General features: G+C 33.5%; 1 protein-coding gene across 3 annotated transcripts in view; it reads right to left on the reverse strand.

Annotated features, from left to right (window-relative positions):
* LOC122631094 (CCR4-NOT transcription complex subunit 6-like) overlaps positions 1 to 16290 on the reverse strand; it is a 527872-nt gene that overhangs the window by 429108 nt on the left and 82474 nt on the right. For all 3 annotated transcript variants that reach the window (XM_043816355.1, XM_043816359.1, XM_043816356.1), the window contains one exon: positions 5964 to 6200. In XM_043816355.1, coding sequence (XP_043672290.1) covers positions 5964 to 5985 — 22 coding nt within the window. In that variant the 5' untranslated portion in view covers positions 5986 to 6200. The remainder of the gene's footprint in view (positions 1 to 5963; positions 6201 to 16290) is intronic.

Here is a 16290-nt window from a genome sequence, read left to right on the forward strand (position 1 = left end):
CTTTGTGCCAAGCCACAACAACATTCCACATGTTTTTTCTCTTTTTCCTTTTCATTTTCTTTTTGTTTTTCTTTTTCTTTTTCTTTTCCCTTTTCCTTTTCCTTTCTTTTTCTTCTTTTTTTTTGTCTTCTTTTGCAGAAATCCTATTATATCGTCGTCGTCTTCGTTGCTGTTGTCATCGATGGTGACGATGGTGATACTGTTGTTATTTTTATTTATCCATTGTCTTTTTCTTCGTGTTTTGTATTTTATTAAAGAAAGTCGAAGTATATCCTTGTTGTCTCAATCAGAAATTCGATCCTGACAAAGCACGATGTCTCGTTAGAAACGCTACCGATTTCTTTCCTCGTCTAATCCTTCCTTTCTATCTCCATCACTATCTCTATCTATATCTCTCTTTTTCTCACGCGAGTGATCAGTCTAAAACATCAGTGGAACCTAATCGAGCGACTAGTATCAAGACTCAACGATCTGGACGTTCGAACGATTCCCACAGTCTATCACGACTCTCTAGTTAAAGAGATCCAGTGAATAAGGGAACAGAAAGAATGGGGAAAAAGAGAGAGAGAGAGAAAAAAAAAAGAAAGAAAGAAAAATAAAGATCAGATTTTTTTCTAGTATCCCATAGATCCTCTTGATATTCGTTTCAGTTATTATTTCCATAACGAAATAGATAGAAAGAGATTGGTGATTTCGAAGAAAGAAAATGTTCTCACGGGTCGTAATTCTTAAACGTTCACATTGTCGGATAGAGAAACGTTCGAAATAAGATAATGAATCGTACAAAATCATCGCTCTCCATTGTCGTTGTATTCTAAAATCGTACTCGAACCTTGTCCATAACTGACACAAACCCGTAACTGCGTCGAGCGTGAGAAATACAACTAGCCACGCCATATCGTTGTTTGCAAATCCGTATAATTTGCTTTTGCGGTACCGATATATGTGTGTATATGTACCGTATATACATACATATATACATAAGATCTATATACATACGTACTCACATATGTATATATATATATGTGTGTGTGTGTGCGTTTGTGTATATACATAGAATATACCTAATTATTCCTATACGATACACACGCACACAATACGCCGTTACGTTTATTACGACGTTTTCTCACATATCGTTCATATCCGTAATAGATAAGAAGATAACGAGGAGAAACATGATCGAAAAATTTTAATGGATAATCCGACGCTCCATATTCTATTCAATATCTACGATTAACCTCGATTCTTTTGAACTTTGTGTGGAGAACGATAATCGACGTATTCTTTGACATCGATGGAACAATTGTTTATAAAAAAAAAAAAAAAAAAAAAAAAAAAAAAAATTAATAATAAGAAAAAAAATTACTAATGTACAAATACGTTTTAACTTATTATTTTTTCCTTTCATTTTTCCCTCTTTTTTTATTCGATATAACGAAGGATTAACGATCATAATAATAATACTCGATTATAAGACTAACCGGTGCTCGCTATAACGTTTATCTTCAATTTCTAAACTAATAATAAAGATTTGATAATAATAATAATAAAAAAAAGATATAACGTAATAAGAAAAATCTATATAGATAAATAATAGACCGGCCACGAGCTTCTAAATGTTCTTATTTCGTTTAAACGATAAGAAAAATTATTGTTATTATATATAAGTGAGATTTAATTAATCTCACTTCGTATTTCTTTCTTGTTTCTTATTTTTTCTTCTCCTTTTTCTTTCTTTCTTTCTCTCTCTCTCTCTCTCTCTCTCTCTCTCTTTTTTTTTTCTTAATAATCGTAATCAATTTTAAACGTTCGTAAAGATAATTAGGATTTTGAAGGGTAACTGTATTTCTACAAATAGTAATACGATTGAGTATCTATACTGTGTCGGAGATTCTACTTCGTTGTTTTCACCTTTAAAAGCGTGTAAAGAAGAAAATTATGTGAGAGTACAGTGCCGTTAAGATCGCGCTCGTGGTATAAAAGAATGAAAGAGATAGAGAGAGAGAGAGAGAGAGAGAGAGAGAGAGAGAAGCGATGAAGAAGTCATAGAACGATAAGCGTCGAATTTAAACTCCTCTGAGAGCTACATTAAGTTCAAACCAAACGTTTATAGCCCGGCTCACTGCCGGATAACTTCTTTAACCACTTCTTTAACTATTCTCTCTCTCTCTCTCTCTCTCTCTCTCTCTCTCTCTCTCTCTCTCTCTCTCTCTTTCAAAGAATCAACCTCTCCATTTAACGCGTGCCATTATTTTCTTATATCGTAATAAAGATAAAACGTACTATTTCGTAAAGTTAAAAATAAATCGCGTACGTATTAAAAAGCAACGTGATTGTTACCAAAATGATTAAACGAATCGAAATCAAACGATGAAGATGTTTAACGAGATTTAAACAAAGTCGAGAGAAAAAAAGAAATTTTAAAAGTCGACAGATTGAAGCGTAGTATATATTCCAAGAATAGAAACTCTTCCCTTTATCCTTTATCGAGTAAAACGAAATATAGAATGCTAGAAAAAGGGTTTGTAAAGTTCGAATTCTAATTCGCAGGTAAAATACGCGTACTCTTTATCTCTCTCTCTCTCTCTCTCTCTCTCTCTCTCTCTCTCTCTCTCTCTCTCTCTCTCTCTCTCGTTCTTTCTATCTCTCTCTTCTTCTTTGAAGTAGCAAAGTTCTTCGAGATGCTGGATCCAAGATCGAGAATCGTCGACTCGGGACCAGCGTGGGCCCGTAAGCCACGTAAGGTACGCCACGCCGTTTCGTTTGGTATCTCGATCCACGATCCGCATACCTCTTAGTCTCCGTGAAAGAAGAATAAGAATAAAAATAAGAATAAGAATAAAAATAAGAATAAGAATAAGAATAAGAATGAGAATAATAATAATAATAATGATAAAAAGAAAAAGTAGAAGAAGAAGAAGAAGAAGAAGAAGATGAGGTTAGCGCTATATTCGCTAGAATGCACGTAGTTATCTCTCTACTTGGAAGGAGAACACACGGACGTAAGCATAATCGTGCGAGTATGAGCATTGGGTCCAACCCGATTCCCCCTTAGAGACTGTGACATTACCCTGAAATGCATTCCAACCTGGATGACACAGCCCATTCTCACGTACCTCGTAGAAAGGAATGTCATCGACTATGCTATATTCTCTTCTCTCTCTCTCTCTCTCTCTCTCTCTCTGTCCGGCTATCTCTCTATCTTTATCTCTCTATCTTCGTCTGTCTATCTTATTGTTAGTCTTATTACATTTTATACTGAAAACATTTATTTCTCACTTCTCCTTCTAATATTTGGATTCTTACGAAATATTATTTCGAATGTTCATTTGTTAGGTTTCATACAATTTCCTTTTTCTTTTCTTTTCTTTTCTTTTTTTTTTTTTTTTGTTCTCCGAACGATGAAATTATATTCGTCAAGTTTAAATAAATATCATTTTGGATTTTTATTTGGTTTGTTTAATGAAATGTTTTCTGGAGGTAACTTGTCTTTTATGTTAAGCTAGAAAATTTCTTCGATGAAATATACATTCTACAATTCTTATCTAATTATCCATTTTTAATAGAATTCTCTATCCGATTTATATATCAATAAAATTTCTTTACGTTAATCGATCTATATAGATACCGTCACGATTATCAATCGCTAATTAAATCTTCCGAACAAAAAAGAAAAAGAAGAAAAAAGAATGAGAAAACTATTCTTTATCAGGTTCATTGGACGAAAGTGAAAAGTAACTAACAAAGTAAGTAAATAAATATGTAAACAAGTGAACAAAGACAGCTCGAGGAAAAAATCCGGAAAAGGAAAGGTCTCGAAGGAAGAAGGAAAATGAAAAAAAAGGACGAAAGAAAAGAAAAGAAAAAGAATAAAAAAAAAAAAAATAAAAAAAAGAAATAAAAAAAAGAACTGAGGAAAAGAAAAAAGAATGACGATATGGCGAAACGATGTTACGCGAGTTGCATAGAAGAAGAAGACGTAGAAGAAGAAGAAGAAGAGAAACAAAAAGAAGAAAAAGAAGACTAAAAAAAAAAAAGAGAAGCTTTCTTTCTCGTCCAGGAAATTCACGTCTTCGTCATTCTCACATTGTCGTCGTCGTCGACGACGTGAAGATCGACGGTGTCGGTGCATAACACACGAGGCCACGGGATAATGTCAAACGGCCGTAAAATCCAAAAGAATCCACGCCATAGCCCTTCTCTACGTACATATGTGTACATACATACGAATATACATGTTCCATACACTCCATACATATATACATATATACGTACATAAATTATATACATATATATACATATATATATATATATATATATATATATATATAGAGTACATTCATATATACGTAAATATGTATACGAGTAAACGTATGCGTATATACGCGTACTTATGTTTCTAAACGTAAATGTAAGTGTTACTCATATACGTACATATGTACGTATATAACATATACATACTTATACATGGTAGTACTTAGAAACGTGGGAGTCTTGCCGAGGTATAATCGTGCGCCGTGAAGGATAACTCGTCCGGACTTTCCCCTCGTTTATTATTTTCTCGATCAAACGGGTCCCGTGCCCTCGAGCCCTCTTCGTAACGATCACGACGTGCGTTCGCGAGATCATGCGAGAGATTCATCGTTAATGCCTCCCGTCGAACCTGATTCTTTTTTTATTTTCTTTTCTTTTTTTCTCTTCTTTTCTTTTTTTTTGTGTGCGATGTCCCACTACTCTAAGACTTGACAATTTCGTAATTTGTTTTATTTCGAAGATTAATAATATTCTTATTATCAAGTTGCACTTGTTTTCTTGTTTCTTTTCTCTTGTTCTCTCTCTTTTTCTCTCTCTCTCTCTCTCTCTCTCTCTCTCTCTCTCTCTTTTGCATCGTAAAGTCCCGATGACGAACGTAAGAAGAACATCCTTTATACGATCGAGACAATTGTAAGAAAATTGTTATTTTATATAAGATAAGAATATATCTCGTTGGGTTGGGAAGAATTGAATGAAAAAAAAAAAAAAAAAAAAAAAAAAAAAAAAAAAAAAAAAAACTTTACCAGTTGTAATCTGATAGAAAAATTTCCTTCGACTTTTATAAATAGACAAAAAAAAAAAAAAGAATTGTCAGATTTGTTTTATAATGAAGATATCATTAAAAATTCCACTCACTTGTATCGTTAAAAAAGAAAAAAAGAAGAAAGAAGAGAAAGAACGAAATAGAATAATTTATTTTCTAAACATTTTTCTCTTTACTTTATATAACACTTTTGTCGATGATAAAGATAAGAAAAAAAAAAAAAAATATCAATCCTTGTCTAGTAATAATAATTAAAAAATGTAATTTTTCTTCTTCTAATCTCCTTCTTTTCCTATTTCGTTGATAAATAATAGGTAGTTACCTATCGATCGAACGCGTAAACGTTATAATCGATTCGCCGTTTAATCGTCGAACGCAATCAATGACGATTAAACGGGTATACGCGAATTACCGTTATATTCGCGAACGGACTAATTGCACCTTCTATTGCCGTATGCGTTCGTTTAATCGGCTATTTAATTAACGATTTCCGCCTATGGAGTCGATCACGATCACTCTCGATCGTAACCGTCGTTCGGCTCGATAATTAAAATTGTCTCCATTTTTTTGCTCGGTTATTATTCGATATATCGAAATATAACGACAATTTGAAATCGTGTCGTCTAGTAAAAAAATTAAAAAAATAAAAGAAGAAAAAAGCGAAACATGTACATGATTTTTTTTCTTTTTTTTTTTTTTCAACAACAACAACAACAACAACGACGACGATCAATTGATTTCTATATAATTCTCGAGATTACTTCTATATATTCCAGAAAAATTGTTAACGTAAAGAGAAAAATAAAAAGGAACGAATTGTTTTTTTTACAATCGAACGTTATAACGTTGTAAATTTGTTTACAACGATAATCATACAAACACCTACCTCGTTCAATGAAAAACACCATATTGGAATGGTAACTTGCGTTTCACCGGGCACGGGTTGTCTCCCTGTCAATGTAGGTGACCTCGTCTCTTAATTAGCATGCCTTTCGGTCCGATCGTAAGAGCGAGTTTAACTAACTTTTACGTCGAGATCGCCGAACCTCCCGTCCTCGGTCTCTCCAAAGAGATAGCTTCATTAGCGCTGGATTATCCGTATATCCGTGCGTTTAGAAAGTGCCTGTGATGAACGTGCAATGTATAGTGGTACGTCTTAAAAGTTACCAAAGTAAATTAGATGCTTTTCCTATGTATATATAATATATATAATATTATATGTATACCTGCGTATATATATATATATATATATATATATATATATGCGTGTATATGTGAGTCGTTTGTTTTGAAAGTGGCTAAAGTCTATTTTTTTAAACTATAAAAAAAAAAAAAATAAATAAAATATAATCACGTAAAATAAAATCACGTAAGTACTTTCAAAATAAACGGCTCATACATATATTACATGTAAATGATAAAGTCGGTAAAATCGAGAAAATAGAAAGGAGAAAGATGAAATAATTCATCTCTCAGTCGCCTAACTGTTAGTAAAATAAATACGTTTGACATCGAAACTTTTTGAATTTGATTAAACCATTCACGAGGATGTGCGAAAGTGATCGAGAATTATTTTTTATTTCGATAAATTTTATCGAAACGTACGAGTTTAAACGTTAAATTAATTTTCACGAGATTAATAGTATCGAATTGATCGAACAAATGATATCGAAATTTTCGATATTTTATATTTTTAAATACATTTTATTCGATCAAAAGATACTACAAATTTCGATATTGCGATAATTAATCCACGATATAACTCGATAAAAAAAAAAAGAATCATAACTTCCTTACATGCAATCTTTTCTCTGTTTTTCTTTTTTTTATAATCTATATTTTTTATATATTTTTTCATATATTACTTTATATATATATATATATATCTCCTATTTTTTTTCATTATATATATTCATTATATATATTTATGCAATCGAAAAATAAAAAAAATAAAAAAACAAAAGACACGCTTATTTCCCTAGTAAACGTAACATTAAAAGTTGATCTTACTTAGTCATGTACAATTTCGATCGCGTGTCTTCAAGATAATAATAGAATGTTACGACGACGACGACGTCGACGACGACGACGATCGACGTAGTTTCACGTACAAAGGTATCAGACTCTCTTACCTACTACCGTTACAACAATAATTAAGGATAAGAACAGTTAGACATTGTATGTATTTGTCTATGTATGTATGTATACACGTATTTGTGTGTAACATATTTTTCGGATTACTAGTAGTACGTTTTAAAATAAAAGCGGCCGTGGGATTTGCAATGGCATAACTTTACCACTTTCTTTCTCTCTCTCTCTCTCTCTCTCTCTCTCTCTCTCTCTCTCTCTCTCTCTCTCTCTCTCTTCCTTTCTCTTTATATCTATCTACCTATTTATCTATCTATCTATCTATCTATCTATCTATCTATCTATCTATCTATCTTAGAGTAGTAGTAATGTAATTTAGAGTATAGATCACGCAACATTGCTCACCACGAGGACTTTCTTACTAAGGCAAGACAATATCCACTATTGCAATGTCTTAAAGAGATTTCCTTTTAAAGAACATTTTTTTTTCTTAATCATTTTTTTATTCCTTCCTTTCGATCGAATCGACTAAATAAATAAATAAAAAAAAAAAAAAGAAAGAAAGAAAGAAAAAATTATTTAATCGATTGCGCACAGAAATTCGATTATACGCGAAAAAAAAAAAATACTAACGTGAGATTTGTAAATCGCGAATTAAAGAAAAGAAAATGAAAAGAAAAGAAAAGAAAAGGAAAGAAAGAAAAAGAATGATAATAAGTAGCAATAATAAGTAGTAAAAGTAGTAATACTAATTATTATTACGATTACATATGCAATGTTATTAATATATTATTATAATCAATATAATTATTAATTATAACAATTGCTATTAATTATAAATGAAATAGATTTCTCAATAGATAATTTTTTCATGGAACGAAGCTTTAGAATATCGACATCGCGTGTCGAACAAATGCAAGTATGAGGCCTGAGGGGTTTTAGCTCTCGACACGTCCAATTAACGGCGTCGATCGGCAAACATTACCTTTTGCTCTATTTTTCTTTTTCTTTTTCTTTTTCTTTTTCTTTTCCCTGTCCTTTTCTCTTTTTTCCCCCCCTTGTATTTTCTTTTCCTTTTCTTTCTTCCTCGCGTTTCGACACAGAGTCCGACAGGCCACCTGCAACGACCATCATTACTCAATATTAATGTTTATTCCGATCGGATCTGAAAGAATTTATAATCGACGTTTGATCGTTACGTAGTAGTAGTAGTAGTAGTAGTAGTAGTAGTAGTAGTAATACTACTAGTAGTACTAGTCTAGTAGCAATATTAGTAGTAGTAGACGGCGATGACGACGACCATCGACGTCGCTTATTCAATGCGAAAGCAAACTATACGACTTTTCCGCTCTATGAATTACGCGGATTTTCTTCGATCGAAAGTATATGTATTTACTTTACGATCCATCGATATATGATTTATCATACACTATTATTATTACATCGCGAGATATTACAACGCCGAAATTTGCATCTTTTCTTTTTCTCATTTTCTCTTACTTTTTCTTTCCTCTTTTCACGGTTTTGAAAATAACGAAAAAAGAAATAGGAAAACCGAATAAAAAGAGAAAAATTCTAAATACGTAGAGAGATGTCTCGCGGCGTAATTATTAATGACATATAACGATGATTTGGAAATACGAAAAAGTAAATAAATAATAAATAAATAAATAAATAAATAAAGAAGGATGGAAAAGAAAACAAAAACGAGTAAACAAAAGCTATAATTATTTATAGATACATCCGATTAAGTATCAATTATATATTCTCGAACGAAATGAAGAAAGAAGCGTACGATTCGATGAGTTTTTCTTTTTTTATTTATTTATTTATTTATTTATTTATTTATTTATTTATTTATTTTTTTAATCAACTTTTACAGGAATGCAATTTTCATCTACCCCTCCTGGCCTCCCCCTTCCACCGCCGTTATAAAATAGTTGCGAAACTGGTCGCATTATCTTTAGGAATTTAACAATTAATCTGCCGGTGTTTCTTTACTACCTTAGACGATCATTTACTCTCTCGTACGGGGTTGTTCTTCGCTATTAAAACCTATACACGCATACAACCGTATAAGCTTCCACGCGTACACGCGTTAAAGAAGCTAAAAGAAAGAATGAGAGAGTCCTCGAAGGAAAGGATACCCGGAAAACGGAATAAAGAATTTTTCTTATAACGAATAGAACAGGATCCTGATATTCTTCAAAGAAAAAGAGTTAGTGAGTGAGTGAGTGAGTGAGTGAATGAGAGAGAGAGAGAGAGAGAGAAAGAGAGAGGGAGAAAGATGTTTCTTGCTTATCGAGAGTTTCTTGCGTGGGCATCGAAAGAAAAATTCCAAAATAGTTACGACGTCGCAAATTATTACTTTAATGCGAATAATCAATACGGTACTGGTTCTAACCATTTAAAAGCCCTCGTCGTCTTTAGTCAAGGACTCTTCTCAAAGAAATCATAAAATTATTACGATAACGTAACCAACGTGGGTTATATAACAGGTTATAGATCCGATTGATTTACATTGGTTTCTTTTCTTTTCTTTTTTTTTTTTTTTCATTGCAAATACAAATTTATAAGGAGACTACGTCGAACGCGTTTGGCAAAAAGTCAGAGAGAATATAAAATCCTTTAAGTCGCGAGACGTCTTTTCTCTTTAGGACGTTTTTACCCTTGGATAGGTATCTCAGTAGGATATAAAACTTTCACGAATAAATCGTACATAAGAGAAATGGAATACATTTTTCAAAGATAATCTTCAATGTTCCGAAACTAAGTCGATGATAAAGAGTTAAATAGAAATTCGTAGTTGAAAATGATCGATAATATATTAATTCTTTTTTTAGGATCGATCTTTCTTTTTTTTTAATATATTTTAGAATAATATAATATCGATCTTATATATATATATATATAGAATTATATACATAGGATTATATATATAATATTATTTATAAGATATATATATTTTTTGTTCGCAAATAAAAAGAATAAGAAAAAATATGGATATATTGTATTAATAATCGTTAGTCGGTTTTATAACGATATAGAAAACTCGAGTTATGTCTGTTTGCCACCACACTTAGAGACACCATTGGTACATATATATATGATGGTGGTAACCTTTATCGATTATAAAAGCTATATCGAGTGTTCGATCCATTCGAACGAGAGAACAAGATCCTTACAATTTTCTAAGGCTCTTTTTCTCGATCTAAATATATTACCTATCACTAAGTCTATAAAATATAGACAACGTTATGTGTCTTTCTATGTTGGGTGGTTTGCGACTTCTTCGGTTGTTCACATATAAATGGCACGAACCTAACCAACGTAAGAGACTCGTAAGTACGAGCTAAGTGCTACGACCGAAGGCGCTGAAGCCCTGAGGCCTAGTCAACGCACTCTGATCAAATAGACGCGTAAAACGCATTCCGCGTGCATAATATATCGAGTAGCAGTATTATAACTTTACATGTATCTTTTACGCGCATGCACACACACACACACACACACACACACACACACACACACACATACAATATTTGCATACCGCGTATCTTGACATCGTTATGTTCTTTTATGGCTGTCAACGAATCATCGCGTTGAACTTGTAGAAAACAAAAAAAAAAAAAAGAAAAAGAAGAAAATTTATGTCCTTTTCTTCGTTCGAATCTACAAAAGTAGCAACGATAAGATTTGAAGTCTTTTTTTTCTTCTTCATCTTCTTCGATCTTCGATCGATCGATCGATAGAAAAATAAACATTGATCGATTTACCAACGTATCGTATGTTAGATTGCAAGTGTCCATTGTAATCGTGATTGAACGATCGAACTAATGTTCATAATTAATTTATCTTTTTTCTTTTTTTTTATATATATATATATATATATATATATAATAACATTCTACTTCTACGATAACACTTTGGTTCTACCATCGCTTTGGATCAACCGACACTTATGCCGATTACTTATTACGTCCAGTTTCCACGCACGATCGCGCAATTCTAAATATATATATATGTGTGTGTGTGTGTGTGTGTGTGTGTGCATATATCTAGTCGTTCGCGTTATAATTGCGAGCTGACATAACGACATACTTCACTCTAGTATTTATTCGTCGACTATGTATCTATTATACTTATATACGACTTAATGCTTTTATAAAATGGATTGTTTCTCGTTATATCGTTCTTTAAGAAGTGTGTCTGTAATTTCGCACAGTTCGATTGTGTGATTAGAGGGTGATGGGAGAAAAAGAAAAAAAAAAAAAAAAAAAAGAAAGTTTAACACTTCTTTTTTTCTTACCAACTTGTTAAGAATATACATACATGTTTGTATGTACCTAAGTCAGTCAGGTATGTATAACCGACATATGTAAGTAGTACGTGTAAACGATTTGTCGAAATTCACGTAAGTAAGAGAGAACGCGGTACGTCCTCGTATTTTCTTTTCTCTCTTTTTTTTTTTTTCTTGTTTTCTTCTTCCTTCTTTTCTTTCTTCTCTTATCCTTCTTTTCAAACAACTGAATGGAAATGAAGAAGGACGACCGCATAAAAAATGTCTCTTAAACACGAACAAATCGAAATTATCCATAAACGAGAGAAAACTTCGGAACGATTGTTAACGATTATTATTATCATCGAGAAACGATTACGAGCGATTTGAATAACCGACGATAATATTAACAGTTATTATTACAAAGTCGTTAAATGACCCGTTAAAAAGATCTTGTTCTTAGCTTAATTATGGAACGTCTAGTGTATACAAAAAAAAAAAAGAAGAGAGAAAGAGAGAGAGAGAGAGAGAGAGAGAGAAAGAAAGAAAAAAGAAGAGAAACGAAAAGAAAAGAACAAAAAGAAAAATTATACGCGAATATTTGAAGAATTTGTCAGTCGTTTGTAAATTCGCAGATCCAGACAGACAGACAGACAAACAGACAGAGAGAAAGAAAGAGACAGTAACAGAGCTAGAAAAAGATAGAGAGAGACAGAGAGACGCATGCCGTTCGTTCGAACATCGAACACTCTCCTATCTCGATCTGAATTACCTTTCCAAGGCGAGTCGACTATAAAACTCACCACCACAACGACAACAACTAAGACGTAGAAGTAAGTAGTTATAACGATCTGTCTGATACACGCGTAAATGCCTATAGAAACAAGGAGCAGTAATGTTCTAGTCGAAGGGAGGGGGGTACTACCTACCTACCTACCTACCTACCTACCTACCTACCTACCTACCTACCTACCTACCTACCTACCTACCTACCTACCTACCTACTACGTAGCTTTACGAGTACAATAATTACATTGTTTATTAACTCATTTCGCGATCGGAGACCTCACCCCTCTCCCCTCGCCCCTCTCCCAATCTCCACCACCTCCTTCCCTCCCAATCTCCACCCTTCCCCCCATATCCCTTCAACCCCGATTTTTGTTTCTTTTCTCTCTCGCTAGAACGATACGGAGAGATCAAGTATGCAAATACAAATAGGTATGTCCGCTTCGAACGTTTATTTATAGTTTGCTCCTGTATAGCGATGCGTGTGGCATCTGAAAAATGTGAAAAAGGCACGGTGAACGTTCACGGGAATAAAACGATGGAGAGATAGATAGATAGATAGATAGATAGATAGATAGAGAGAAAGAGAGAGAGAGAGAGAGAGAGAGAGAGAGAGAGAAAGAGAGAGTATAATTCAACGACAAATCGAAGGACGAATAGAAATATTTAAGATCGTTCAATTGTTCAACTCGTAATGTCATTTCTTTCGAAAATCGTTTTATCATGTTGTTACTACTAAATATATCGTATTATCGTATCATTTAACGTATTATTTCGGTTATCGAGGAATATGGTCTAGTCAAAAGCGAGACCTCGATAATCATCTTTCTTATGCATATTAAACATTTCTTTGGCCTCTGTTCTCTTTCCATAGTTCCTGCTGCCACTTATGTTAATTTTTCTCACAGTTATCTACAACGAAACGTTTCGGTAGTAGAACAATCGTCAGTGTAAATAAAAGGAAGTCTGTAACCTCGTTTTAAAATATTCTTTTACTGTGAGTTGCCTAAAGAGAGAGAGAGAGAGAGAGAAAGAGAGAGAGAGAGAGAGAGAGAAAGAAAAAGAAAAAGAAAAGACGAAAAAAAAATGAAGAGACTCTTTTTACACGTATCGCTATAAATTATGAAATCAATTATCACGTTTTATGAATATATATATATATATAATGTATGTATACATGATATAATATGTATATACGTAAACATATTATCGAAAAAATAAATCGGCGAAAATTTCTTTACACATTTATTCCCTACCTAAAATAAAATTTGACATATCTAATTAATTAACGAAAATAAATAATACATTTCTAAGTTCGTTAAACATTGTTACATCGGTATTGTCTTGGTCGATGAAACAGACACGTTTACTCAGCTGATTCCCGTTATTACACACGTTCGTTCGCGTACTCGCAAATATAACACGTGTAACAAGTACACACGCACGCACGCACACACGTAACTAACTACATAATTAAGTTAGTAGCTCGGAAGCAACAATATTATTACTTCGTCTAGCCGAGGATTTATGTTCCAGTTATTTCTCATCAAAAAGTATCAAAAAGGATAATCCCCTCTCCTCGATATCGTATTCGACTAGAAAAAAAAAAAAGAAAGGAGAGAGAAAGAGAGAAAAGAAAAAAAAAAAAAGAGAGAAAAATAAAAAAAGAACGGTACATCACAACGAAACGAATCTAAAATGTAATATCAAATATCTGTTTCCTATTCTATTTATATTTCTATCGTAGAATGAGTAATACCGTTTATAATACCGGCAGATGTACGTAATGTAAATACATAATTTATCTAGTATTTATACAAATATAAACGAATAATAAATATAAAAAGACACACATATATATGTAAATGTATATACGTATATATACGGTGAACCAGGAACACGAGAAACAGGTTCCAAACGCGAGTACCGTAGATCCTTAAGACATCATCGAAGCGAATGGTAACCAGCTTCGGCCGCTGGTCAGGATTTCACTGTAAATGTCAACCGACGGCACGTAAAACGTCTCACCGATTTGAAGGAAAGTCGTTCGCACGAGAGAGTAGACGGAGAGTAGAAAGAGAAAGAGAGAAAGAAAGAAAGAAAGAAATAGAGAAAGAAAGGAAGGAAGGAAAAGAAATGAAAGAACGAACGAAAGAATGAAAGAATGAAAGGAAGAGAGAAGGATACTCGACTCTTAACATTGCGTGGTTCACGCGTGTAATTTCTGAGAGAATCGACGAGTCGTGAAATCGCGAGCGGTGGCGATTGGTCCAGCTCACAAGTATATATAAATATATCTATATATATATATATATACATACATACATATATGTGTAAGTATTTGAAATCTTTCTAAGTAATACACTCGAACGCATATAAGTATATATAAGTATGTATATATATATATATATATGAATGTGTGTGTGTGTGTGTATGCACGGCGTCAGAATACGCGAAGCGTGCGTCGTCGAACAAACAAGTGCAACTAGGCGATAAATCGATATTGTTATGGAGGTGCCACGGAGCACGAAAATCGTAAACTTTCCAGGTGCCTCGAGAGTAATAATTTCAGGCACGGTAACCTTTTGTTTATGATATTTCACTTTCTATATGAGCGGATCTACGTGTACATGTCTCTTTCCGTGTACATACATTTGTATATGTGTATATGTGAGTGTGTCGTATGTTCTAGGAACATTGGAATAGCGAACTCGACTCGTTGCTCCTGTCTCTTTCTCTGTCCTTTTCATCTCCTCCTTTCTCTTCACCCTCCTCATCCTCTTTTTCCTCCTTAAACCACCTTTGCCATCACCTTCTTCTTCTTCTTCTTCTTCTTTTTCCTTTTCTTCCTTTTCTTCTTTTTCTTCTTCTTCTTCTTCTTCTCGTCCTGTTTGCTTTGTTACGTTCTGATCCTGTTGGCTATGGGCACCGAATATAAGCTCCTACGCAGCTAACTAAGTATGTATGTTAGAGAGTGCATGATTCCTTAACCAGACTCGTTTAAATCGCCTCGTTTATATTTAGAAATACGGAAAGTTGGACGGTCGGGTTCGTATGTGTCTAATTAATGCGACTATTAACGCGATTACGCGATCACCGATACAAGGTGCAATCTCTTTCTCTTTTTCTCCTTCTCTCTCTCTCTCTCTCTCTCTCTCTCTTTCTCTCTCTTTCTTTCTCTTTCTTTTCTCGAGACGAGTTATTACGCAAAGCCGGAAATTATTTTTGTCTTTTATATCGCCGAGAGAGATACTAGTGTATCGAATGTAACGGTATCGATATGCCAATGACATAAATTCTCCAACTCGTTTTTTTTTTTCTTCTTTTTTTCTTTTGTTTTGTTTTATTTTTTTCTCCCCCCTCCCCCACTCTCTTTTTTTCTTTTTTATTTTATCTTTGACAACGATTACGAAGAAAAGAAAAGTTTTCAAGATAAAAAAGCTTAGGCGACAACGGAAAGTAATTACCTTTATCGGTTTTAATGTTATTGCGTTAATAAATAAAAGTTGAAAAAGAGAAAGAGATAGAGAGATACGCACAGAGAGAGAGAACGTAATTTCACGTTATGGAAATTGCTTGTATCCTGATACGAACGAACGCTTTTGCACGGTATCCGATGTTAAAAATTGCGACAGTATTTTAATCCGTCCAGCAACCCCTACCCTATTTTACCCTACTCTATTTTATCCTATGCTATCCTACCCTACACGGATTTGCACGGATATTCCATCTTCCGTGACGAGCTCGACGATCTCATCTCACCCCTCTATTTCGTTGGAAAAATGCAAGCCCCTCGAAAATTGACCGAAGAGGAGAAAGGATGAAAAGAAAAGAAGAAAAGAGAGAGAGAGAGAGAGAGAGAGAGAGAGAGAGAGAGAGAGAGAGAGAGAGAAGTAAAACGGATATGTTCTGTCTGCCAACGCAGCTGTCACGTTTCTTATCTCATTGACTTTTCTTTCTCATCGAACTATACAATCGTTATCTATCCATTTATAGACAAACGAGTTTTCGAATTACTTGTTTCCGAAGAATAATGCTACACGATAGATTTAGATTTCTA

This window comes from Vespula pensylvanica, chromosome 8 (assembly GCF_014466175.1).
Source record: "Vespula pensylvanica isolate Volc-1 chromosome 8, ASM1446617v1, whole genome shotgun sequence".
NCBI lineage: Eukaryota > Metazoa > Arthropoda > Insecta > Hymenoptera > Vespidae > Vespula > Vespula pensylvanica.